Genomic DNA, 26,933 nt, shown 5'->3' on the forward strand with positions numbered 1-26,933 from the left:
CAAAACGCACTATATGGATGATGTCACTCCCAGTTACATTTTCCTGATACCAGGCCGACCAGTCCTAACACTAGCCAGTTAATGCTGAGCGCCAAGCGAGGCAGCTGTTAGTACCATTTTTATAAGTCTTTGATATGACTTGGCTGGGGATCAAACCGATGACCTCACGCATCCTAGGCGGTCACTCTAACCACTAGGCCACCGCCGCGGTACCTTCAATTGTAATTTGTCCATAAACCTGTGATAAGTTACACTGTTCTCAACTACAACAACATTAAAGGACATTCAGTTTCACACGCACACACTGCTTTACACTGGCAAAGACATGTTAAAACCCGACCTAGCTTTTTGCAAAGTAGACGCGTTTTCATTGCTGGCTATTTATTTATCATCTGTACATGCTAAGTTAAAACGTATGTCACAAGCGCTTCTGATGTAAAGGAATAAAACTTATTAATTGTCTGAAGCAAGTATATACACACAACATGAGACAATATGTTCTGAGTTTAAACCTATTTAAATGCTCTCTCTCTCTCCCTCTCTCTCTCTCTCTCTCTCTCTCTCTCTCTCTCTCTCGTCTAGTTTCTTTGGGACATATGCATGGAATGCTTCTTCTTCTTGTAATATCGTTACAAATACCTACCGAAAACTTAAATGTCCCTGTTGGAAAACTGATGACAAATTGTTGAAGTTCGTTGGTCATTTCTCTTCCGCAAAATGCTGACACAAATTCCTGTTTGATCCATAACCTGTGAAGTGGAAATCTGCCCTCACTAATTTGAACCGTTTTATCCAAATGTTTCGTCTTCTTGGACACGAAAGAATGTACAAACAAGCTGAATGATAAAAACCTAGCAAAATGTGGTAATAGTAAATGTACACATCAGTAAATAACCAACCATTATCGTTTTATCCATATAATTCAGATTTATTTCCCTTCCTTTGTTAGAACAGCAGATTACGTCAAAAGAACACTAACCGTTATGTAGATCGAAGTTTTCTTTCATTAGCCTCTTAACTGCAAGGGATTACATAGACCGATCTTCGCCATCCAAGAGCATTCGATTCTATATATACTAATATTGTAGTGTTATAGCTGGTCATGCCAGTGGTATATTATTATGATCTTCTGAAACCTGCCATATCTCTTCTTCGGCAAAAGGGGTGAGCTTGAACTGCAGGAAGATATGTGCAGTTACATTGCTTTAACTTCTAATTGTCGATCACGGAAATCACGGGGTTTATATAGATAAAAACTTCATATAAAATAATTTGGAAATAGTGAAGCAAAACTAATGAGCATAACTTATCGATGTCTAACTATTTCCAGATCAGCATCACATGGCCGCTTACGTTCTATCAAAACGTATAAGATGTGGTCAATTTATAAAATTGGGATTACATAATGATACAAAAGTTTTAAAACATCGATCCTAGTAACATTTTGGCAAATAAAACACAGAAAGCTATAAAAAGTGACAAATTTGTATTTATTTTGCATGCAGTTTAAAGCATAAAATGTTTATTTTTCTAAATGTAAAGGGAAAAAAATTACAATATAAATATTTTTAACAGGCCAATAATTTTAATTTAGCTTTTCACTTCAGCGAAATGTTTCCACATGTTTCATACGTTTAGAAGAATTAGTTCACTTCGATGTAATAACATTCTATTGGAGTGAAGTTAAACCAAGTCTAATTATTAAGATGGGTGTCTGATAAAAGGAAGAGACGTTTTGTCAATAAATGGTCTTAACTCCACCTTTTCTGTCCTCAACGACTGCGATATTAACTTCATGGTACTAAGTCTGTGTAACTGATGGAACATGTGGCTGCAAACATGTGCAAGTTTATCTAGGTGAATGTAGCAAATTAAGACAGACGACAAAACAAATCTGATAAATCTGTTTTGTAATATCAAATATTTTTTAACTATCACATACTTTTTAATCCAATGCCTATGGAAATAGTGATATTTGCCATGTGATTTGTGGCTTAAATTTATTAAACGCGCAACTGACAATGTTTTACTTATACATGTTTGATATAACAGTTGTCAATCTGTGTATTGTGAATATTTTTATCTTTGTTTCCTTGCTGTCATTTGTATGCCTTTTCGCCCAAACATTATTAGTTCTTCAAATGCTAAATCATGGATCGGGTGTTGAAGACTATTCGCAATGAAAAAAACTAATTTATGCTCTTCTACCATCATGCTGAATTCCTGGGTTACATGTACAACACCAACACCATAACAAGATGTTTTGAACCAAAACGAATAAAACGTATTATACACGGATTGCAATGATACATGTGGATTTTGAAGGACAAAATTTATATGCAACCGGGATATGGCTTTAGGTGTGGGGAAAAGTAAAAAGCAAAACTATGTCTACTTAATGTACGGGAATATACTTTTATAATATGAAACAGTCTCATCAGGTCAGGAATTTAAGTTTACCTGTGAAATCATATTTCAAATAAAACAACGATCTTCACGACAGTAAACTGTTTATTCACGTGCGAAACAACTTTGGAAGAATTATTTCATTCTCATGCAATAACATTCCACAGACGTGAAGTTGTTGTATATATAATTAATAAAACAAGCGCATGCTACAAGTAGGAGACGAAGTTTCAACTACATAGTCTCAGTTCCGCGCTCTCTGACCTTGCCGAATGCGATAAAAATATTCAGGGTAATACGTCTGTGTAAACTTATAGCAGAATTATGACGAACTTTTCGAAGACATTGTTTATTATCTATGCGAAGGTAGCAAATTAAGAAAGAAGACAAAACAGAAGCTGTGAATTCTGAAAAACACACTGCATTATTCAGCTCTGTTACACACGGTCTTCTCCATCCATATATGGAACTTTGATATCGTTCTGGATCGGGGTGAATTGTCAGTAATATATCGAATAAAACACCTTAAGAAAACGTTCTACTTGTCCATCAATCAGATACATTTACTGTGCAGATATGTCGGGGCTATTACGGTGGATTCTCCTCAAGTAATGGAATTAAATTACCTGGCCTTTGACGTTGATAATGTTTTTGTTTATTTAGGGTTTCAGCAGCTACAGTAATTATTCTATCACAAACAACATTCAACGGCGGATGAATCACAAATTGCCCCTCCTTATTCGACCATGTTGCTCTTGTGTAATTCTCAATCAGATTTGTAACCGTTGTCCGGGCATGTGATATATCTGTCTGTTTCTCCATCAAAATCAATACTCTTCTATGTTTTTCAATCGCATCTGAACATTCGTTCTGGCTCCATGGCGATTGAATGAAACCTGATGTTATAATGGGAACTACAACTAAACATTCATCGATGCATCTGTGTATTTCATCTATGATGAGCATACCAGGTATGAAATTTTCCATTCCAGTGCAAAGAACTTCCTTGTCTGTATTCAGTCTTTTCTTTATGGAGGTCCTAAGAGCTGGTAATATATTATTTTCAACAACATCGTAATCATGACTGGAGTAGGGAATAAATGCCACGTACCGGAAATTATGATGACGGTTTCTAATCTCCCTTTTTAGAATTTCAATATTTTGAGCCTTGCGACGATTTAAGTGAATCTTACGAACCACGAGAATTACAATGCTGAAAATCACAATGACGGAAAGAATTGCTGAAATAGCTTTGATGACAAGGGCAGGAAGCAGACAATCAAATGCAACGCTTTCGTGTAATTTCCTGTCAAGGAGAGAGTTCCTATTTCCATAATTGCAAACCAAACTTTCCGAATTGACGAATCGTATTTTTGTATTGACAGCCCATTTCAGAAAGCCTTCATTTTCACACCTGCAGTCGATTGGATTTTCAGATAAATCAATCGTTAGGTATTGTGGAATAGTCTTACATTTGACTTCAAGACACAAACTCACATTGAAATTGTTACCATATTTATATCCTTTCTGTAATACTTTTCCTATCAAGCGACTGCAAAATAAGATTATTATTTAAGAAGCTAAGTGTGCTTCCGTTGTTGTTTGCTTGATATGAATAAAGTACTTCCAATGTTTGATACATACTAGAAAACAGACCTCCTAGCCGATTTTTACCTAAATCTATGATCTTCAAGTTCAAGAAATGTCTAAAGTTGATACTAAATTCGTTAATGTCATTGTCTCTTAAATCAAGAAGCAGCAATCTGGTATTGGAAATGAGGAAGTTGTTTGGAATAAAACTAAGTTGGTTATTTCGAAGATATATTATTTCCAGCATCAAGTTCTTCCGCAGTAAGTTATTGAAATCACCCATATGTTGCATTTTATACAACTGGTTTTCAGACATGTCCAAGACCTTCAGTGCTGAGACACTACTTACCACTGATGGTGATATGTACTCCATACCGTTCTTGGAAAGGTTGAACTTTACCAGTCTAAGGAAACACTCGACTCCTGTTATTGTCACGTTGAAATGAGTAAGTCTGTTATTGCTAAAATCAAGGACTTCCAAACGATTACACAAGCTGCAATTAGTATATTGCTCTTCAAATTGTAATCGTGACTTCCAAACGATTACACAAGCTGCAATTAGTATATTGCTCTTCAAATTGTAAGCGTATTTCTCTTTGATACGAGAAAACATTTTCAAGAAATAAGTATTTCAGTTATGGAGGCAAACTACATTTGTGAATGTTGACTGTGTTTACCCTAGGATTCGTTATGTACGTTTGACATCCACTAAAATCTGCCACCTCAAGATTTTGGAGGGGACCACCGATCTCAAATCGCATTAACCTATACCAAGGAAGTTTGGAATGTGATATATTCAAATATCTTAAATTGTATAATACATCGTGTAAGCTATCATTTGAAGAAATTCCCGCTATATTGGCATAACTGACATCAAGGTATAGAAGCTGTTTTCCTTCAAGAGCATTCATAAAGTTTTTACCGATGAAACCAGCTTCATGAACTTCTGCTTGAAGATGCTGTAATGACAGATTCTTCAATTTATTGACTTTTCCTTTCAGAGCATTTTCGACAGCAGATAATCTCAACATGAGGTTCCCATCAAGATGTAATGTTTCAAGATCAGGAGTAGAGTCAAATAATGCAGAATCAATGACTTGAAGATAGTAGCATTCTGATATCGATAAAGATCTCAAGTGGTTCAGTCCTTTCAAAAAGGATTTATCAATTGAACGTATAAGTGTGAACATATGAAGGGAAAGTTCCGATACATTTGTCCAACTGATATCTTGGAAAAGGCCATTAGGAAAGGACTCTTTGATAGTCCTCGTTCCAATAAGCGTTAATTTCTGTACAACGATTGGCAAGTAAAGTTGAAAATCTTCTATATGTGATATATTTGTACATATATAAGACGTGCCCTCCAAATTACACGACCTTGATTCACTCATTCCAATAGTAAGAACAATTAGAAGACCAATTAAACATAAAATATTTCCTCGCGACATATCGGAATCGAAATCTTATTTCCTAATACTAAGGATGAAATCCGTAAAGTCTTCTAATAGTTAGGGTCCATGATCGGTCATCCCCACGGCAGCACTTTTGAGATTTTTAATATACTAAGGTCCATTGTGATATCCAGGAAACGTATCAATATCCTAGTTACATTCCAAAGTGGTAACTATTTCTGAAACAAGACAAGTTCGAAGTGATTAGAACACTGTTCGCATTATCATTTCCAAAAGGTTACAATATTTCAAGAGATAAATTCAAATCTTATATTCAAGTATGTTATGAGACATCTTTTTCAAATCATGGAATTGTAAGTATACCATGCCTACCGTAGCGTAAAATTGGAATTGAAGTAGAAATATGATCCTTATATAAAAATTAAAGTGAGAATTTGATGAGATATTTTTGAATGTTTAAATAATAATGTCTTGACTGCGTCAGCTTAATTGCATTGTACTATTTCCGTAGCTGGACGTTGCGAAAAGTCATATCTCTCTCTCTATTTATATATATATCAATTGAACGTATATGCTTCATGTACGTTACTTTAACAAAATTCATTGATTCGCTTTTTTGGATTTAGGAGATGTATATTAGAATCATGGTTACTTGACTCAGCAATACCATAACCTACAGTAATGCCGCAATGAAAGTCAGAAAATGAAATTTCGTATAGGTATTGAATTTAAATATTATTTCTACCGTTTCGTATACCTATTACGGCCTATACAGGTGTTACATTTCCGCGCATTATAGTGAAACTTTGCCGTCTTATACAGGATCAACAATCTTTAAACACTGGTGGTGCTTGTATTGGTTGAGATTCTGGTTTTTGGACTTAGCAAAGTGCATACTGAGGCCTTATCATTCCTTTGATACTTCCACAAAGCGATCCATTATTTATTTATACATGTATGGTTCTGATCATTTTAGTATCTTGGTTCATTGGATATTTTGAGATTTATAACCATTTAGAATACGTTTTTGCATCTTGCAATTCCTGTAGCTCTGGTGATGTGACTTCCTTCCATTAAGTCTACGGTGAGTAATTTCTGCAGCAGGAACTTCCAGTCACATAACTGGAATAAGGGAATTATGAATTGTTAACGATTTATACAACCTGCGTCTTATGATAGCAAATGTTTTCAGCGATTCCATTCAATTTACAATTTATTTTTAAATTTTTATACAGATAATTTTATTTAAAACCGCTAACAGAAAGAGGACTTGTGATTTCCGTTGCACAAGCGTCATTTCCGACTTGCCTAAAAGACAGAAACAAATAAAGAAACTAACCATGGCAAGTTTTTAGAATATACGAAGCTAAGCACTTTATAAGTGTATGAGGCTTACGTTATTGCATATGAATGTATACAGATCCACCTTTAACAGAGCACCGCATATCAGTGTCTATGTTAATATTTAGAATAATATCGGATTGCAATTGGGGTAAATGAGATTTAATTTCCCTAAAACAGTCACGTGTTATATTGAATAGAATCCTTATATAGGTTGATCATAGGACGTTACGTCAACGAATAATATACAGTACAAGAGATGAACGATGATTCCTAAGTAGCTAACTCTTATATGTTAAAACAGTAGAGTTAAATGTTGATTCACTCTAGCTAGGCATTCTACGCATGAAAATTTAATACAAATTATATACACATGTGGAGGATGATTAGATGCCTATCTGCAGTCGAAGCCAATGTAGCTATATCATCACCAATTAAGCCGTATTTTTGTGCAATGTACACATGTGGTATAGTTGAAAGAACCAACATTAGCTTGCGATGAATGCACCTGAGGACTAGTGATCGAATGCGACTAAGGTCGATGTAAGCATAGCTTCTCTGCAGATGAATTAGTGAAATTAACTTGATAAGCTCCGAAATCAACGTTTTCTTAATTAGGAAAATGACCGTCACCAATTTAATGTCAAATCTTTGCTAGTAAGTGAGATTCATATATTTATTGGATATAAATGTATGTCTCAGGGGCCTCTTGTTTCTTGACATATACACCAAGTGAAAAGAAACCTGTAAACATACGATTTTCATAAAACGTTTCATGACACCCATTATATATAAGATTTGCTTTTGCTGACAAAGCTTCTCTAGATTATTTATATATATTTTAGTTTCCATTGATTCCATATGTAATCGACTGTTTTTTTTTATTCTGTATCTATTCTATGTTTGCTTAAAACTTAAAGGCTGGATAGCTTGTTTTTCAAAATAGAAGACAGAAAGAACACGACTTTGAAAGACTGAGTAATGGTTGTATTGAAAGATGCAAACACTTCCTTTGAATAAGGTTTTCTCCCAAAGTTATCATTGATATAATTATGCATTTTTACCATTTCAGTAGACCGCTTCAGTGAGCTAAGTGGTTAGAGCGTCTGTCTCGAATGCGTAATGTCGTAGGTTCAGAAACATCTGACGAATCAGACCAAAATCATATATAATAGGACAAGCAGCTGTCTGTTAGTGTTAAGACTGTTCGGCCTAATATCAAGATAATGAGACTTGGTGGGACCAAATGATACATATCTACGGCATGATGCCCCGGTGGTAAACATCACTATACAATGCCACACAACACGAACTCAATCAGTTGTATTACCTTACATTGCATAGCATTTAAGAATATATAGGATGACACAACAGGATAAGTAGTATTAGTGACATCAGTGGTGTAATCCTAATTTACTATTACGTACACGCCGAAAATAAACGTGACAACAATTTTGACATATTCTAAATAAAGGTTTTACCTTGTACCCATAATTATGTAATCCGTCTAACACTACCAATTTCACCAACAAAACTACGATTATGTAATCCATTCAGTACTACCCATAGCACCCAAACAACCATAATTAAGTTGACCTTCGAAAACATCTACTACAACCAACTCATCATTGTGTATTCAATCCCTCCAAAACAAATAATAACTATCGCACAACTGTGCAATTTGCCAGTGTATAGACATTGGAAAGATACGGACTGCACGAAATCGTAATACATCATTAGATTTAAATTTGTTCACAGCTTAAAATGTGATACAACACTACAATGCATCAGATGAAAAACAAAATTCTGAGAAGTGTTCTATGGATTTATTAAGAACGTAACAATCGCAGACTCAATGACTAAAGTGTATTTGTTTACATTTTTATATGGACTAAATATCTCGTCTAAATAATAGTCAAGAAAATGAAACTGTCGATTTGTCGAATTTTGTCATAATTAAACCATTGCTATGAAGTGAAATGGCAGGTGCAAATTTTAGAACTTGGAATATCACACATAGTTCAATTCTGAGTATCCACATATTGTTCACCAAATATTATCTTATAATAAACATTTTCCCTTTTGTGCACAGAGGCATATTTTCAAAATGGTGGAATAATCTTACTGTTGTTTGATACACAATGCCAACTTAATACGCATTTGCTGTCTGTAATATTACTATATCTTTTCATTTAGTGCTGAATGTATCCAGGAGTTTGCTGTTCTCATTTTGATTGCATTTCTATTCTAAAATATTTACGAACTCATTTTTTCTTTAACTGTTATACCTGATCAATATATAAATCCATAATTATCACGTTTGGCTATGAGGAAATTATATGCATTGCGCAATCTGCTGATTGCAATATGATTATTCATCAGTTCTAAACATTTGAACATTCTGTTGTCCCCATATTTGTATAGTTTTAATCAAAGCTGTTTCAGAAAACACATACATATAAAGAAGGAAGAGCTAATATAACAAAAGCAAACACATGCGCTGGTTATACAGGTATTGGATTTTTCATAACATTTTGTAATTAAGGTTCTTTAAACTATATAATATCTTTATACGGAGAACTCCCTGTGATTATTATAGCTTCCTGATATAACAAAAGCAAGAAAAATATTGAAGAGCGTTCAGTCTAGCTCCTTATGTGTACGTTCGCATCATTCAAACATTGTACATGAGTTGAATAAACCATTGGAAATTAGAAGTGTTCAACGCATAGCGGGTGATTGACGTCGATGTCTAAGCTTTATTCCATCAAACTCTAAGCCTTCTATCTTTTCGGGGTGAGATTCGTTTTTCTCTAAAATACAAGTAATTTGTTTCAGCATAATGCAACTCTCTAAACATTAATTTTAAGTTTACGATTTTCATTTTCGTTTAAAGCATATACCTTTTACATATGCAAGAACATTTCACACGATAACTTAAAAATAATGTGAAAGTCAATTTGTCTGTTAGATAAAATCCCAGGACTTGTTGACCAAACGCAAGAAGACGCATACATTCACACTTCCTTCAGTGACATAAAGAGAACCATTTAGCAATATGGAATGATCGAACGAGCCTTAGTTTGAGATTTAAAAATTAAAAACTATTCACACAAGACAATGCTTACTTTTAAACTTTTCTACCATACTACTCAATATCATAAACCTCCAGTTTTCACTTCTGCATCGATTATCTCGGGTAGAATATACCTGGATTTTACATGCACAAACACGTGATTATTATTCAGAAAAACAGCATTGTGCTTATAGCAAAACTTGCCTACCGTTACTAGTTGATATTGAGAAGGTGTGGTTGGAGACTTTGGAATTATAAATGTCATTAAATAATGACCTTTATGAATTTAATGTCAAAACTGTTTTTAAATGACAACTGCCTCTTAAGTCCTCTTTTGTCGAGGTGCCTTGTTTAAATTTCATAACAAGATTTAGTGTACGCTGTATTGGTCTCATAAACAATGGTGTCATTATTATTATTATTATTAGTAGTAGTAGTAGTAGTAGTAGGTTAGATGAATCTGAGCTTAAGTTTATTAGGAATATGTCCCTTAGCCTCAGGTCTCTTAGTTTTCTCAACTGAAGGAAAACATATAAACATTAGATTATCATAAACCTTCCATATCACCCATTGCATAATTGGATGGTTTTCATTGACTAAACTTCTGTTCATTAATTAAAATATTTTTTAGTTTGCGTTGCTTTCATATTTAAGGGAATGTTCTTTATCCTTAACCGCTTCTCTGTTTGCCTAAAATGGAAAGGTAAGTAGGGCTTTTGTTTATAATGCGAGATTGATTTAGCATGACTTTGAAATTCCGAATAATGGATCTAGTCGGAAAATAAACTTTTTGATTTGAATACATTTTGCTACGACAGTTATAATTGATACAAGGATGCATTGTAATCACATGGGTATATTTTCAAAATGGTGTCTTTATGTTAAATATTTTAAATTAAATTGTGCATTTGCTGCTGTTTAGTACCCAATGCCGTCATTTGTTCTCTGTAATATTAGTGTTTCTTTTCATCTATCCACTGCGGAATTTATCCAGAATTGTGCTGTTCGCATATGGCTGCATTTCATTTTAATATTTTTGAAAAGTCATTTACATTTAAGTCTTATACGTGATCAATATATCAATCCGTAATTATCACGTTTTTCCATAACTAAACAATATGCATTCCGCAATCAGACTGATTTAATTGGAATTATTCGTCAGTTCTAAACATGTACGCATATTATTGTCCCTTTATTTACCTAGATTTAGACGATGTTGTTTCACAAAACACATACATAAAAAGTATAAAGGGTGCAAACGACAAGAGCAAACAAATGCGTTTGTTTATATAATGTAATGCATTTTCCATAAATCTTTTAAATGACAAATTAGGTTATTATCAAACTACAATGAAGATTGTGCGGCAAAACTCTTTTGCTTAATGCAGCTTTGTGATACAATAAAAGCAAAATATATCTGAAAACGATTTATGTGTAGCCCGTGTGTGATCTAGAGGTGAATAAGCGATTGGAATTTGAAATACGTGAATAGCAGGCAAATGGCATCATTTCTTGACAAAGGCCAAACGGATAAAAACATTTCTTCTTTTCAATAAAGTTGGTACGGTCATTTTTTCTTTGCTAATATGTGGTGATCAGCTTCTTCGTCGTGGTTTTAATACGTCAATATATGTGATAAGTGCTACTCTGTTTGACGGAAATTATTTCGGTAATATGGATGAGAGAGATAGAGAGAGGGGGAGATAACTAGATGAGAATAGGGAGGTTGTAAGAGCAAATCATTTTGATTTTTAGCAGGATTCTATCAGGTAATACACAATATTGAGTCTCTCGTTATGCCGTTAGAGGAATGGCTTCTTGTTGAATTATTTTGATAACTGCAATAGGAACACTTTAATAGCTCATAATGATAACAGCAGCAACGATGTTGGCCTGGTCGCTGGTGGCGAAGGCAAAGTTGTTGTTGTTGATAATGAACAGTTTTGATGTGCAAATTCAATTAGTTTTAAAGCAAGATATCTAATCTTGTGCGCGATATATGGATGCAGTTTTATGAGCGTAAAATAGATACGGGTTAAATGTGTTGCTGGACATTCAGTACAGATATTATAAAATAGATTGTGATCTGATGGGCAACTCATCAGTCAATTTAAATGTACAGTGTACTAATACATTACATAAGATTAGTAATGTTATCTTTGTTATAATACCTAATATTATTACCACCAATACGAATTGAATATTTATTAATATTTTGATTTTTACTGCTACAGTACCTAATAATGCGGTTAATATTACCACCTTAAGTACCACAAGACGACAACAATATTAATCTGAAAATTAAATATAAACAAGGACATACCTTCTCCTTCAGAATAAATTCTACTTGAGTTGTATTTGTACCCATGTTTGATAGCTTAGAACTTTATCTCATGTGTAACTATCCGTCTTCTTAAATGTACAACTTGTTTCATAATGGATCGCTATGCAAACCCATTGAGGTATTTATATCATGTCAGCCTAACGTGTGTAATGACGTAGTCAAAGCGATGGTTTTAGAATTGACGATCTTATAGTTGTCATAATACTTATTATACCATTTTATTATAGGTAACAGGATGTAGTCTATGTTAGAAGAAAATGTGTATTGGGTGCTTCCGGCACTCTATTCTGACGTATGTCACAACCTAACAGGAAGGGAAATGCCCACAACATTTGTAACATGATATTGAGTTCTTACCCGCTATAGAAACCCATTTTGTATACAAAGAGATATCCTTCAGTACCGTGCCATTGTAGCGCTAAAGAGATTCGATTTAGTGTCTGAAACGATATCTGTGACTACCACAAAACTGGGAAAAATAAATGAATCATATGAAAGAAAGCAAAGAGCGCACTGTATTGTTTGTATTCGTAGGAGGGGTGAAGGAAAATATTTCAAATCGAATAATTTATGGTATGTCACGGCATGTGAACACGGAAGTTATACAAATCTGACATGGGACTATTTAACGCTTTCTGTTTGTAAGGTAGTGTTTATACATACATACATACATACATACATACATACATACATACATACATACATACATACATGCATACATAGAGAGAGAGAGAGTACGAGAGTGTGAGGGAGAGGGATATAGAACAGAGGCAGGATATGGATACAAATTGTAAAACATATGAGAAGTAGTTAAAACTATAAATCTTACTTTCCTACATAAGTTAATGCTTGTCATTGGGCTTTATAAGACGACATAAACAACAAGCTGGATGCAACAAAGAAGAGAGGGATTTTAAATATTAGCATAAAGGTAATGAGGATGTTGCGAACAAATGTGGTTAGACCATTAATCAGACTGACTAAGACAAGTGGGCTGACGATGACTGTGCTAATGTCCCTGATGATGACATATATTTAGCAACAAAAAAATATCCTATTTCTCACCACTTTTATGACGTAAAAATCCTCCTAATTACATAAAACGGAAAATCGACATACACAAAATGTAGGAAGTTTGATTCTAAGCTTTATTCCATCAGGCTCTAAGTCTTCTCTTATTTCGGTTTATCACTAAAATACAATTAATATTTTCAGCATGATGAATTGTATTACCTTTAATTTTAAGCTTACTATTTTCCTTTTCGTTTAAAGCGTTTAACTTTTACATATACAAGTACATTTCTAACGACAATTTAAAAATGGTGTCCAAGTCAATGTATCACAAACATTTTGAGATATTCGAAATAAAGGTTTTATCTTGTACCCATAAATATGTAGTCAGTCCAACACTACCCATCTCACCCACACAAGTTCGATTATGTAATCCAATCAAAACTATCCATAGCACCCAAATAATCATAATTAAGTTGTAGATAAACAAACATCAAATAAAGGCAACACAGTTTTTTTTTTAGTTTAATTATAGTGGCGTGCGCACAATTGTGCATGTGCCCCTTTTTTCTGACTGCACCGCAGCCTGCTAGTTGTTCCTGGGGAAGGAGATGGTGCCACCTCCCCCAGGCTTTTATGGATTCAAGGAACCCTGATAGTTTGGCCTCAATCTGTGGGTCCATAAAGGTCCCTTACAGTTGAATGGTAGGCTGTCAGTAGTGGGAAGGAGAGCTTCGGAACGGTCCTGCTGCTTTAGATCGCTGGTTTCTTGTTGCATTTGCCTGGTGTTTCTTGCGATTTTTTTTTCGATTATTTTTTCTTCTTCAAAATGTTCTAAAAGGAGGGTGATGTTCTATACTGTTTATAGAGGTTCTTAGTAGAAATCATGTATGAAGAGAGATTTTCAAGGTTATTATGGTATTACTAGTCGAGGTGTTTATGGTGTGCTTCATACGTTATGTTATTTATAAGTTTTTAAATATTACCTCTTGAAGTCATTTATTAATTAATGGTTTAAGAGATTGAATGTTATTTATACTTTATTTAGCAAGAGACCGGAGTCCTAGCCGATTACACGGTTCGTTAAGGACATCTAGGACATCCGATTTTGCGGTTTTCTTAATTTTATATAGTTGCTTCTAAGTGAATTATTTATTAATGCTTTGATAAAATTGAATGATATGTTATGAGTTTTTATGTGGTGGCTTCTAAATTTATTTAGCTAGTTACTGGGTCTTTTGGTTTTGTGGGGATAGTAATTATATTTTGTTCCTAAGTCCTGCTGAGCCTATCAGTTTATTTATATTTTTATATGCTGATTGTTTATTTTTATTAGAGTCCACAAGCAACTCTGGGTATGTGTGTGGTGATCCAATCTCTTTTTGGTTTTTGATAAATATTTTCCGAGCGGGTTGATATTTTGGGCATATACTGAATAGGTGGTGTAGATCTTCGGTGGTGTGGCAGTTAAAGCAGTTAATGGTTGCTGGTTTGGGTCCTATAAAAACTTCCATAACTGTTTGCTGGTTTAGTTTTTCTGGTTATTATCCTGTTTATGGTTTTCTGTTCTAAATAGGTACCCTTAGGTAGCTGTATGTTCCTATCTACGCTTTTGGGGGTTTCATGGTGCCTTTTACCTTTTGTGGAGGAGTTCCAAAAATCTTGCCATGTTTGATCTATATATGTTTGTGCGAAGCTTATTGCTTCTGTAGAGCTATAGTTAAGCTTTATATAGTTTTGATCTCCTAGTTTGGTTTTTGCAACTTTGTTTGGTGTTTCGTTGCCAGAGATTCCAATATGCGACGGTATCCACATGAGCTCGACTAATTGATGTGCTGTGGTGATATCGTCGATTAATTGGCATGCCCTGTCGATGAATTGTTCCCTAGAGTGTGTATTGCGATTTTGGATCGATTTGATAACGCTCAGGGAATCGCTTATAATGACTCCTTTAGGTAATTGGTTGTCTTTGATCCATTGTAGTGATTCAAGTATAGCCCAGACTTCAGTGGTGTAAATGGAGCAATAGTCAGGTAATCTGGATCCCGTTTGTATATTGAATTCAGGGATGACTATTACTGCTGCTGTTCTTGGTGGGTTGTTTGTTTTTGATCCATTGGTATATATTTTAACATAGTCCGGGTATTTTTGGTTGATTTCGTTTACCAGTACAGGTTTTAGTAAGTTTTCTTGTCCTTTTTTATTGCCTAATTTGGTAGCTTCAATGTTTATCCTTGGTGGTTTTTGTAACCATGGTGATTTGTTCTTATCTGTATTGTTTGTTACCTGTTTTTTAGTAGCGGTATCTTTTCTCTTAGTTCAAGGATTTCTTTGCCACTTCGTGTGATGGGTATGATTTTATTTATAGCTATTTTGGTGGGATGGTTGTCTGGGTGGGTATAAAATCGAATGGAGTATCGGAGAAGCAGTTCTTGCCTACGTAATTTTAAGGGTCGTTCTCCTGTTAGTGTTTGTAGTTCTTGTAATGATGTTGAGGAGAGTGTTCCTGTGCATAATAGTAAGGCTTTTCTCTGGATAGAGTCAAGTTTTTGTAGTACATGTTCCTTAGCCGAGCTATATGCTTGGCAACCGTAATCCAGTTTCGATCTAATTAGGCTCTTAGATATCGTGAGGAGGGTTTCCTGGTTGGATCCCCGGTCAGTCCATGTGATGTTCCTGAGTAAATTGAGATCTTTGTTACAATTCTGGGTGAGTTGGACAATGTGCTGTTTCCATGTGAGATGGTTGTCGAAGAACATTCCTAGGAATTTTACTACTTTTACGTATTTGATTAATTGATTTTGTATATAGAAGTATGAATCGACTAGGTTGTTATTTCGTTTCGGGGTGAATATGATTACCACAGTTTTTTCATGAGATATTTTGAAACCCCATTTGTCCGCCCATCTCCCTATATTATCTAGGCTCTGCTGGATTTCTTTAACTACTGTTTTATTGGCAGGATTTCCATTCCTCCATATGCCACTATCATCTGCAAATTGTGACAAGTTTATTTTTGCGGAGGTTGCATTGAGGTCAAGGTCGTTTACCATTAGGTTCAATACTAAGGAACTTATTACACTGCCTTGCGGTGTTCCATTTTCAAGTGAAAATTCTTCCGAATAGGTATTGCCTATTCTTGTGGTAATTTTCCGGCCTGTGAGGAAATCGCCAATCCAGTTGAACAAGCGTCCAGTTATTCCAAAATTGGTTTAATTTGGCCATTAGTCCATTGGTCCATACTAGAACGAATGTTTTTTCTAGGTCTAAAAATACCGCTATGAGGTTGCGATCGGTTTTCCTATGTGCGTTAAAAGCGAGTTTGATGTCGTTTTCCAACCTGAGAAGTTGGTCAGTGGTGGACCGTTTGTTCCGAAAGCCAAATTGATTTATGGAGAGTAGGTTATTGGTTTCTAGGTGGTGTTTTAACCTATTTGCGATTAGTGTCTCCATTATTTTGCAAATATTGTTTGTAAGGGAGATGGGTCGGTACGAATTTATGTTGTTGGGATCTTTACCTAGCTTGGGGATTGGTATTACTATGGCCTGTTTCCATTGGTGGGTAGTTGGCCTTTATCCCATATCCTATTAAAGAGTTTGATTATGGCTATTGTTATATTGATAGGTAGTTTTTTGTAGATAATGTAACCTAACTGATAAATACCAGGGGATATTTCGTTATTGGATCGTAGGGCTATCTTCCATTCATGTACTGTGATGTCGCTATTTAGGTGAGATTCTTTTTGTTCCTTGGTCTTGAAACCTTTGAGGTTGGGTTCCCTCCATTACTTTTTTGTGTTTTTGAAAGTTTCTGATGTGATTATTGTTGCTACTCATGTTCCAAAAATGCTTCGCTAGGAGGTCTGCCTTATCTTTATTTGCTATGGCATTTTTAATTTTTGGGGCTGAGATAGTTGCTTTCCCTTTTATGGCATTTATCTTGTCCCATATTTGTTTTGAGTTTGATTTTAGACTCAGTTTAGAGAAAAGGTTTGCCATAGATTAATTTTAGCAGTTTTTATAGTTTGTTTTAGTGCTTTTTCTTTATCTTTATATTGCTGGAAGTAGATAGAATTTATGATGCGTTTATATTTATTTAAGGCCCTTTTTTGTCTTTATGTTCTATAGTGCACTGTTTAGTCCACCATGGTACAGGGTTTTTATTTTGGATATTAGTTGTCTTTGGTATGCATCGGTTAGCTGCTTCTATAATTGTGTCTCGTATGTTATCATAATACATGTCAATACTTGGGCTTTCTAAGTTATCTGGATTTACTCTGGCTAGTAATAATTGGAATTGGTCCTAGTCTGCCTGTTGGTACCTCCATTTAGGTGGGGTTTCTTTTGGAATGTGTTGAGCTTTTGTTTGAATATTGATAGTGATGGGAAAATGGTTACTTCCTAACGTATCTTCCTGATCCACCCACCAATTTGTGATTTGAGTCAATTTTGGGGTAGTGATGGTTAGGTCTATGGCTGAGAGAGTGCCATCCTCAGGGTTTAATCAAGTGTTCGACCCGTCATTTAAGATGACCAGATTGTTCTCAGTTATCCATTTTTCAACCATTTTCCCTCTTTGATCTTTCTTTTTACCTCCCCATAATTCACTGTGAGCGTTGAAATCGCCACAGATCATTAGATTGTTATTGTTGTTATTAGTGATTGCCTTTAGTGAGATTAGGTTGGTAGAGCAAAAGGTACCCCCTGGGTCGTATGCATTTATTATTTGAATGTTAGTGGTTCCTATATTTATCATTACTCTCATTATTTCGATGTTATTATTGATGTTTAGGTTAGGGGGTACTTCTATTACTTCACTGTAGATTAGTGTATCTATTAAACAAAATGCTAGTCCACCCCATTTCTGCCCCATTGGGTCTGTTTTTAAAGATTCCCTGGGTATAGCCTTGTTGTTTGGGCAGGCGTTTGTGTTCTTGTGTTATGAGGGTTTCCTGTAGGCATATTACGTCTGGTTTTAAGGCCGTATTATTCAGTTTGTTCTGCAGTTCTGTTTTTAAAGATTCCTCTGCAGTTCCGTTGCCAGATGGTGATTTTATTATTTGTTGTACTATTGATTTTTGATGTTGTCTTTATCTGTTAGTCTTGTATTCAAATCAGCTAGTATGGTCAAAATGGTTTTGAGGGTTCTAATTATGCTTCTGAGACCTTGCATTAGGGTTCCAGTTGTTAGGTTCATTACTTCATGTATTAATTCTGTGTTGGGGTGTGTGTTAGGTTTGGGGATGTTTGGGGTGACAGTTTTGTTTGTATCTGGAGTGTTATCAGGGTGGTCATGGTTTGTTACAATGTGGGTTGTAGTTTTTGGTTCTTTTGTTTCCTGATTCGACGGTATGTTTTGTGGTGCAATGTTTTCCCTTCTGATTCTGCGTGGAGAGTTTTGGTGCTCATTGATTGTTTCAGAGGTAGATTTTGGTGTGTTGGGGTTGTTTTTACAAATAATGTTTTTGGCAGTATGGTAGGTGAGGTGTTTTTCTTTCATTAAGTCCACTATTTGTTTCTCTTTTATTGCAAATCTGCATTCTGCCGATCTAGGATAATGGTTTTCTTTACAGTCAGCACATTTTTGTTTTGCTGTGTGGCATTCTCCTTTGTGTTGACCTCCGCAGTGCTTACATCTTGGTCTGAATCTACATCTGAGGGCATAGTGTCCCCAGTGCAGGCATTTGGTGCAAAATCTTGGCCTATTTATGTAGTTTTCCAGCTTATGGCACACTCCTGACTGTCCTAGTTTTATTATTGAGAGTTTTGGCTCGGTAGCCTCTATAACTGCTGTGTTTGTTCCTTGTCCCTTGTGATTTTTAAGACGATATTCTTTGGTGGTCTGTGTTCCATTTGCTGTGAGTTTATAAAGTAGGAGTTCATTGCTTTTGTCCTTGTTGTATCCGTTTAGTGCTATTACTTTTTAAAGATAGTAGTTTTAGTGGGTTCAGCCAGATTAGTTGTGGTTTCACTGTGTTTGGAGTTGGAAGTGACTCGTGTTTTCCTCTGAGTGGAATAGTGTCTCTCTACTTTGATCTTTATTGGGCCTATAGTTTCAATTTGGATGAATATTTCCACCTGTTGAATTGTGCTGCATTGGACAATCAGGTAGTTTCGCCTTGGTCTTATCAGTTTGAATTGTCCAGTGTGAATTTTGGCCAGTGCTGTCATAATACTATTGGTACTTAGACTAGTAATTATGTTGCACCTTCTGCTTATGTATATTGTGTGTTCGATGGAATGATAATTGTAAATTTTGTTTTGGGGGGTATGTTGTTGTTTTATTTCCTGTTTTGAGTTAACCTTACTTGTGGGTTTTTTTGTGGTTGTTCTGGGGTATTAGCGGGCCCTTGCCATTACCTAGGTATGTGTTTTGGGTGTTTTGGGTTGTTTGGGGTCTTTGGGTTGCCATATTAGTGATGCTACTGGGTAGTTTTGTAGTGTCTAATTCATTGGATTTGTTCCCATAGGTTGGTGGTTCCCTTGCTGTTATTATCCCAGATGGTCCAGGAGTTTGGCTTGAGTGTATAGTTTCTTTCCTAATGTTTTGATTTATTGTTGTTTGCTTGATTTCCTGTTGTTGGTTTGTTTCCATGTTTCTAGAATTGGTTATTTCATTTTTGGTGAATTTTGAGGTGCTGATTATGGTTATGTGGTCTAATTGTGGGTAGTTTAAGGTATGTACGTTACTGTCAAATTCATTTGTTAGGTGTGGAATAGTGGTGTCTGTGTCTTCATTTGTGTTTGGTTTTTCCGCTTCCTTGAAGAGGATTGGCGATAGTATTGGCATTGTATTTATATTGTTCCCTGGAGTGTAGTTTTGTATTTCTAGTAGTTTCTGTTGGTCGGGTGGGGAGGTGTTAGTTATATCTGTTGAATTCGAGTTTGCTGTGGTTGGTACGACTTGCGTCAATCTTGCTTGTTTTACATGCTTTATTGGTGCTGTTTGGAGTCGTGATACATGCAATACTTTTACTGCTTTATTGATAGGGTTGTTTGGTGGTTTGTGTGTTTGCGTGTTTGGATTGAATAGAGCCATTTGTATGGACCTAGTCTGCATTATTCTACTTAAATTGCGTATAGCACTGAATGATGACTTATCTTTTGTTTTTGTCCTAACCCAGTCTGCTCCTCCGCTAGAAGTCTATCCTTTGTTCCTTTGTTTTCTGTTACGTGTTCCTATCGTCCCTTTGATTGAGAGTTCATTTGTTCTGTGCAATTCCTTTGTTCACGGCTTGACGGTCTCCTAATGGTTTCCTCTTCTTGGTATTATTTCTTTGCTCTTGTTTTCCTGTTCCTTTGTTCTATTTTAATTGGTGATGGCGGTGGCCTCAGTCAGTAGAACTTTTAGAATTATACACCAAGCCGGTTTTACACAGTAAACAAATCAAGCAAAAAATATTTTAAAAAAAACACTGCTTATGCAATCCCTCCAAAACAATCCTTCACTATCGCACATCTGAGTATCTTAGCAGTGTATTGACATTGGAAACTTACGATTGCACGAAATCATAATACAACATTAAATATGTTCACAGCTTATAAAAATGACATAAAATACAACGCATTAGATGAAAACAAATTCTGAGAGGTGTTCAATGAATTATTCATAAACGTAGCAATATCTGACTCATTGCCTAAAGTGTATTTGTTTTACTTTGCAGGGTGTTATCTGACAATACGCGTATTGATGACTTAAAATTATCGTTGAAGGGTAAATTTGCTTTTTCAGATTTCCATATTAAAAATAAAGACGTTTCAATAACTGATGACGATAACAGAAACAACGATGATATCGTCTACGATGGCGAATCTGAGATTGTCATTGATGATGATAAATAATTTCGAAGTGCGAAGTTAATTATGTTTGCTTAATTATATATCTTAAATGAACTTTTTCATACTTACAGATAATATTTCCATAAAGATAATGATATGTTCATGTAATACAAATATCCAGTGGTCATGTATTATTACTGGACTTTTGTTTGGGAGATGGCGTCTTTGAAAGGACAAAATAACCCCCTCGACTCACCACGGAAGTAGAAATGCTACAGAATGGAGAGACAATATATTGTTTATAGTAAGATACAAATCATACGTAGGATATATGGATACATTTTAATCACATAGTACATATAAGTGTTAACGTGCACCTGGACATTCAGTAAACTTTAGTTTCTAATTGCTTAGATCGCCTTACGGTGTACAAGGAAGTTATAAACATGAAGCCTACCGGACCTCATTTCCTATAACTGTTTCCTTAATTTTTCACTCAATAATATTTAGTTTCGTCCATTACAAAATGGGTAGAGCGCAATCAACTAAGTGCATTTTACATGTCTTACCACGGTGTTTTACGAACGAGATGAGTGATTTATAAATGCTTTATATTATGACTTACCAGTACTTTTCCAAAATTCACTTCCCGGTAAAAGTGAACATAACAGCAGAAGTGTGAAGCATGAAGGTATTATATGCCTCAAGTGATTAATATCTTCCATTTCGTTTCCTTTGGTATCCTATTTATATGTCCTCTAGGACAACACAGCTAAGGTCGATTGAACAATAAAAATGCCACATCTAATACACACATAGAATAACGCCAAATAAAACAATGGGCTAGAGAGTAATCTGTTTAGAGATTCCAGCTTCCTTCAGTGACATAGAGAGAACCATTTAGCAATATTGAATAATGAAATTCATGAGTAGCATTCTGCTTACAGTATTGTGCGAATAGTAAAACACGCCAACCATTACTAACTGATATTGAGAAGGTCTTGTTGGAGACCTTAGTAATCGTAATTTCTTTAAAAAGTGACCTTTATGAATTTAATGTCAAACCTGTTTCTAAATAACACCTACTTCTTATGACATCTTTTTTTGGTGCCTTGCATGACTTTGATGACAAGCTTCAGTGTGCTCTGTATTGGTCTCATAAGCAATGGTGTCATTATTATTATTATTATTAGTAGTAGTAGTAGTAGTAGTAGTAGTATACAGCTCTAGTACGTTCGTTGAATCTGAGCTATAGTATAATCGATTATGACCCTAAGCTTCAGGACCTAAATTTCTACAAATATATACGAACTGAATGAAAGTATCTACACTTTAGATTTTCATCAAGTTTCCATGTCAACGATTGCATAATAGGTTGGCTTTCGCTAACAAAACTTCTGTTCATTAATTAAAAACCTTTGCTTTGATTCCGTATTTAACGGAATATTCTTTATTCTTTACTGTCTCTGTATTTGCATAAACACGAAAGGTGAGGAGGGTTTTTGTTTACAATGGGTGATAGATTTTGCATGACTTTGAAATTATAAATAATGGATATAGCTATAAAATGTCAATGTTTGGTTTTCATACGTTATAATTCGTACAAAGATATATGTCAACAATTGTAATAGACTATTGAAGTGGCTTAAATGGTTAGAGCGAACGCCACGGATGCAAAAGGTCGTGGGTCCAAAACAATGCCGAATCATCCCAAAGACATACATTAGTACTAGCAGATGCCTTGAAGGCACTCAGCATTAAGAGGTTAGTATTAAGGCTGGTCCGCCTGTTGTTTGGGACATGATGCTAACTGCATACGGCATCATAACCCACTGCTAAACGTCACCATAAACTGCCACCCAACACTGTTTCAATCAGGTGTATTACCTCACACTACATAGCATTAAAGAAAATATAGAATGAAATAGCTACACCAGTAGTAGTAGTAACATTAGCACAGTAATTATAATGTGATAACTTGTAACCGCTGAAACTAAATATATCAAAAACATTGAGATATTATAAATAACGTTTGTGTCTTGTACCCATGATCATGTAATCCCTCCAACACAACCCACTGTACCCACACTGTTTCAATTATGTAATGCATTCAGCACTACATAACAAAGATTACGCAATCCCTCTAATACAATCTTTAACAATAACACAACCATTTTCCTCCTCAGTGCATGGACACTAAAAGCCTATTTGTTTGCAGCTTAAAAAGTGATACAAAACTACACTCCATCAAATGAAACAATTTTCTGAGAATTGTTCAGTGAATTTATCAAGAACGTAGCAACCTCGGATTTAATGCCTAAAGTGCATTTGTTTACAAGTTTTTATACCTGACGAATTAATATTCGAGGAAATAAGTCGATCGATTCTCGAATTCGGTCGTAATTAAATTTGGCATACAATATGATTGCTGGTGACGACGTAAATATAAGAACACGGAATGACCCACACTGTTCATTTCTGATTCCGTCCATATCCACCACCAAATGATATATTATAACAATGAACTCCGCTTGTGCGCGCATAGATGTACTTTCAAAATGGTGTCTTTATGTTAAATATTTTAAATTTAATTGTGCATTTACTGATATTTGGCACCCCATGCCCACATTCGTTCTCGGTCTTATTCTCGGTCTTATTGCTATATCCTTTCATCTATGTTTGTTGAATATATTCAGAATTTTGCTGTTCCCATTTGGATGCATTAAATTTTAATAATTTTAAGAAGTCTTTTGTATTTAAGTGTTACACGTGATCAATATTTTTATCATGTTTTTCCATGTCTAAAGGTTATGCATTCCACAATTAGGCTGATTGCATTAGGATTATTCGTCAGTTATGAACATGTATGCATTTTATGGTTCCCATATTTGTGTATATTCACAAAGCACAAAAATAGAAAGTAGAAAGGGTGCACGCGACAAAAGCAAACAAATGCATTTGATTATACAGGGAATGCATTTCCCATAAATCTTTTAGTTGACTAATTGAGGTTATTCTCACTCTACAATACAGATTGTAAGGGAACACTCTTTGATTAAAGCATCTTTCTGATTTAACAAAAGTAAAAGGAATTTCTGCCTGGCCCTTCCGTGATCTAGAGGCGAATAAACTATTGGAATTCAAAATATGAGATACATGAATAGCAGGAGATTGGCGTAGATTTCGTCGTGACAAAGTCATACAGCTAAATATAGTTTCCGCTTTGCAATACAAGAGGTATGATCATTCTCAATTTTCCGTTCCTCTTATGTTGTGATGAGCTTTTCATCGTGATTTCGTCAGCAGGGTTAATATTTTATGATGGATATTATTAGGGCAAATTGTATGAGAGAGAGAGATAGAGAAATGAAATGACGGAGGTTTTAAAATCAAATCATTCTGCTTCTTGCATGAATTTACCAGGCAATAAACATTATTAAGACTTCCAATATGTCTTTAAGAGGAATTGTTGCTTTATGATACCTGTAATAGTTGATAATAATAATAATAATAATAATAATAATAATAATAATAATAATAATAATAATATCAACCACGGTATTAGCTTGGATGCGGATGGTGAAGTCGAGATGATGGACATTGATGCTGAACAGTTTTGATGTGATAAATTAAACAGTTTTGCTTAATTACATATATTAAATGAACTGTTTTATACTTACATCCAATAATGCTTTAAGGATAAAGATATATTCATATTAATATCTGCAACGATCTTGTATACCTAATTTTGTTTTTGAAAGGGCAATATGCCCCATTGTCCAAATCTGAAAGTTGAGAATGAAGAGACCTTATATAGTTTACAGCAAGATGTCCAATTTTGCGCAGGATATCTGGTTGCATTACTACCGGTTATTTTTTTCCTGAAAATAAAGTAAAGCTATTATAAACTTTTGTTTCTAAGCAAATAAAACACCATACTGCGTACAAAAAATTAAAAAGAAGCCTAACGCACTGTCATATATATATATATATATATATATATATATATATATATATATATATATATATATATATATATATATATATATATATATATAGATGTCTCTGTTTGTGTGTATTCTTGATTTGTTATATATTTGTAATAGTTCTTTACGTCCGTTGCTAAATAGATAAACGGCAAACAGCTAAATTAACTTTGCATCTCGCAGCATGATATTTTACGAAAGAGATAGCAGATTTGTAAATTAACGCCACTATGGCTTACCATTACATTTCCGAAATTCACATTCAAGTAAAAGTGATCATACCAGCAAAAGTGGGAAGCATGCTCCTTCATGTCTGCATTATATGTCGAACGTGAATATTTTTTGTTTTTATTTTCTTTTATATCCTGTTTTTTTGTCATCTAGACCAACTCTGGGAAAGTCGGTTATGTAAGAAAAACACCTTCCAGAGAAAGACCGAAATATCGCATGCTAAGGTTTGAAGTTACTCGCTGAATAGAGAGGTACGATAATACGAGTTGCAGAACAATGAATACAAATTGATAGGCGAACCACTGAATAGAACATGAACAGAAAATGGTGACAATAGGAGTTGCAGATCATTCACGAATGGCATTGTCATTATACAATGGTCAAAGGAGACGATCACATGGATAAATTTAGGATAAACATTAAGAAACAGAAAATACAATAAACGCACACTATATAATACACATACAGATATTATTAAATCAAATTCGAACATACAGATGCATATAATACACCAATGAGAAAATTACCGCCTTTCCTTAACCTGAAATAGACCAGTTTACAAAATGCTGATTCTTCTACAATAGATAATGCAGTTGGCAATGATAACAGGACGACAATATTAATCTGAAAAATGAATATAAAATAGAACATACCTACTCCCACAGAAATGATTCCGCTTGTACTTCACGCGTACCCGTGTTTGATAATTTAAACTTGATCTCATGGGTAACCCATCAGTCTTTTATTGAAATGTTATCTGAATTCTGGGACTATCCAGATCTGTAACCACATGGGCATTACAATTCAATATATAAAACTCTCTCTGTCTCTCCCTGTCTCTCTCTCTCCCTATATATATATATATATATATATATATATATATATATATATATATATATATATATATATATATATATAAATGTCCACCATATCTCCACGAATGCAGGCTCGCAGAAATAGCTCTGAACACCGACCTTTCCCGCTGAGTCGTTGATGATGCCCACCGAGTAGTGGAAGCAGTCTCTTTCAAATTGGAGTGGCGTCCTGTGTATCACCCCTGCAAACATCCTCTTTATAGGCTGAGAGAGACAGAGAGCAAGAGAGAGAGAGAGAGATTTTCATCAGGATTCGAACTTTGATTCACTTAGGACATTTCAGTGATAGGTATTGTGCTTTTTAATTCTTGAATTATTTTTGGATTTAGTTCGTAAACAGTAAGTTCTTTTCTTAATGTTTTGACTTTTTTGTTAGGGAAATAAATTATTTATTAAATTTTACAAAGCCTCTTGTCTTCATTCTTTTCTGTTACCTATTTTAAAAGATTCAACTGGTAACACTTGAAACATTTATTCGCGGCGCTTTTATCAAGAAGGAACATTTAGTAGAGGTTTTCTTTGATTTAGAAAAGGCATATAACACGATATGGATGTACGGGATTCCGAATGACCTGATTTACAACACCATATAAACAAGATTCAAAATGAGGCCAATGCCAACTCTTTTAAATTTTTCAAAGTCAACAACAGTATGCATGTATTTTTGTCAGCTACGAAGACATCACGATGAACCTAAACTCACACTGTGAATTTTTAGCCTTTATCATCGACAGAAAGCTGACTTTAATTGCACACATAAAGATTCTTGAAAGCTAAATGCTTGAAATTTCTAAATCTACTTAACCTACTAGCGCACACTGACTGGGGTCCTGATGGAAAAGTCATACTCAATGTGTATAGAACGTTTAATTTGGTCCAAAT

At 34.8% G+C, this 26,933-nt stretch overlaps 2 protein-coding genes and 1 long non-coding RNA gene across 8 annotated transcripts in view; all 3 read right to left on the bottom strand.

The window, feature by feature from the left end:
* Positions 1–1,471: 1,471 nt before the first annotated feature.
* On the bottom strand, positions 1,472–3,975 carry LOC149787013 (toll-like receptor 1; the record flags this gene model as incomplete). Its single annotated transcript, XM_089976017.1, has 1 exon — positions 1,472–3,975. A coding segment is annotated over one exon (981 nt), but the record flags the coding sequence as incomplete, so codon positions are not given.
* A 4,585-nt stretch (positions 3,976–8,560) lies between these two features.
* On the bottom strand, positions 8,561–12,249 carry LOC149787014 (uncharacterized). The gene is made up of 2 exons (XR_016425069.1): positions 12,149–12,249; positions 8,561–9,562 (listed from the first exon to the last, which is right to left on the bottom strand). It is a non-coding gene; the product is annotated as an uncharacterized LOC149787014 (long non-coding RNA).
* Positions 12,250–23,862: 11,613 nt separating this feature from the next.
* LOC149787015 (uncharacterized) overlaps positions 23,863–26,933 on the bottom strand; it is a 57,620-nt gene continuing 54,549 nt past the window's right edge. For all 6 annotated transcript variants that reach the window (XR_016425073.1, XR_016425071.1, XR_016425074.1 and 3 more), the window contains one exon: positions 23,863–24,840. The gene's annotated coding sequence lies outside the window, so the exon portion shown is untranslated. The remainder of the gene's footprint in view (positions 24,841–26,933) is intronic.

Source organism: Sinohyriopsis cumingii, chromosome 12, assembly GCF_028554795.1.
Source record: "Sinohyriopsis cumingii isolate HCF-2022 chromosome 12, ASM2855479v2, whole genome shotgun sequence".
NCBI classification, from domain to species: Eukaryota; Metazoa; Mollusca; class Bivalvia; order Unionida; family Unionidae; genus Sinohyriopsis; species Sinohyriopsis cumingii.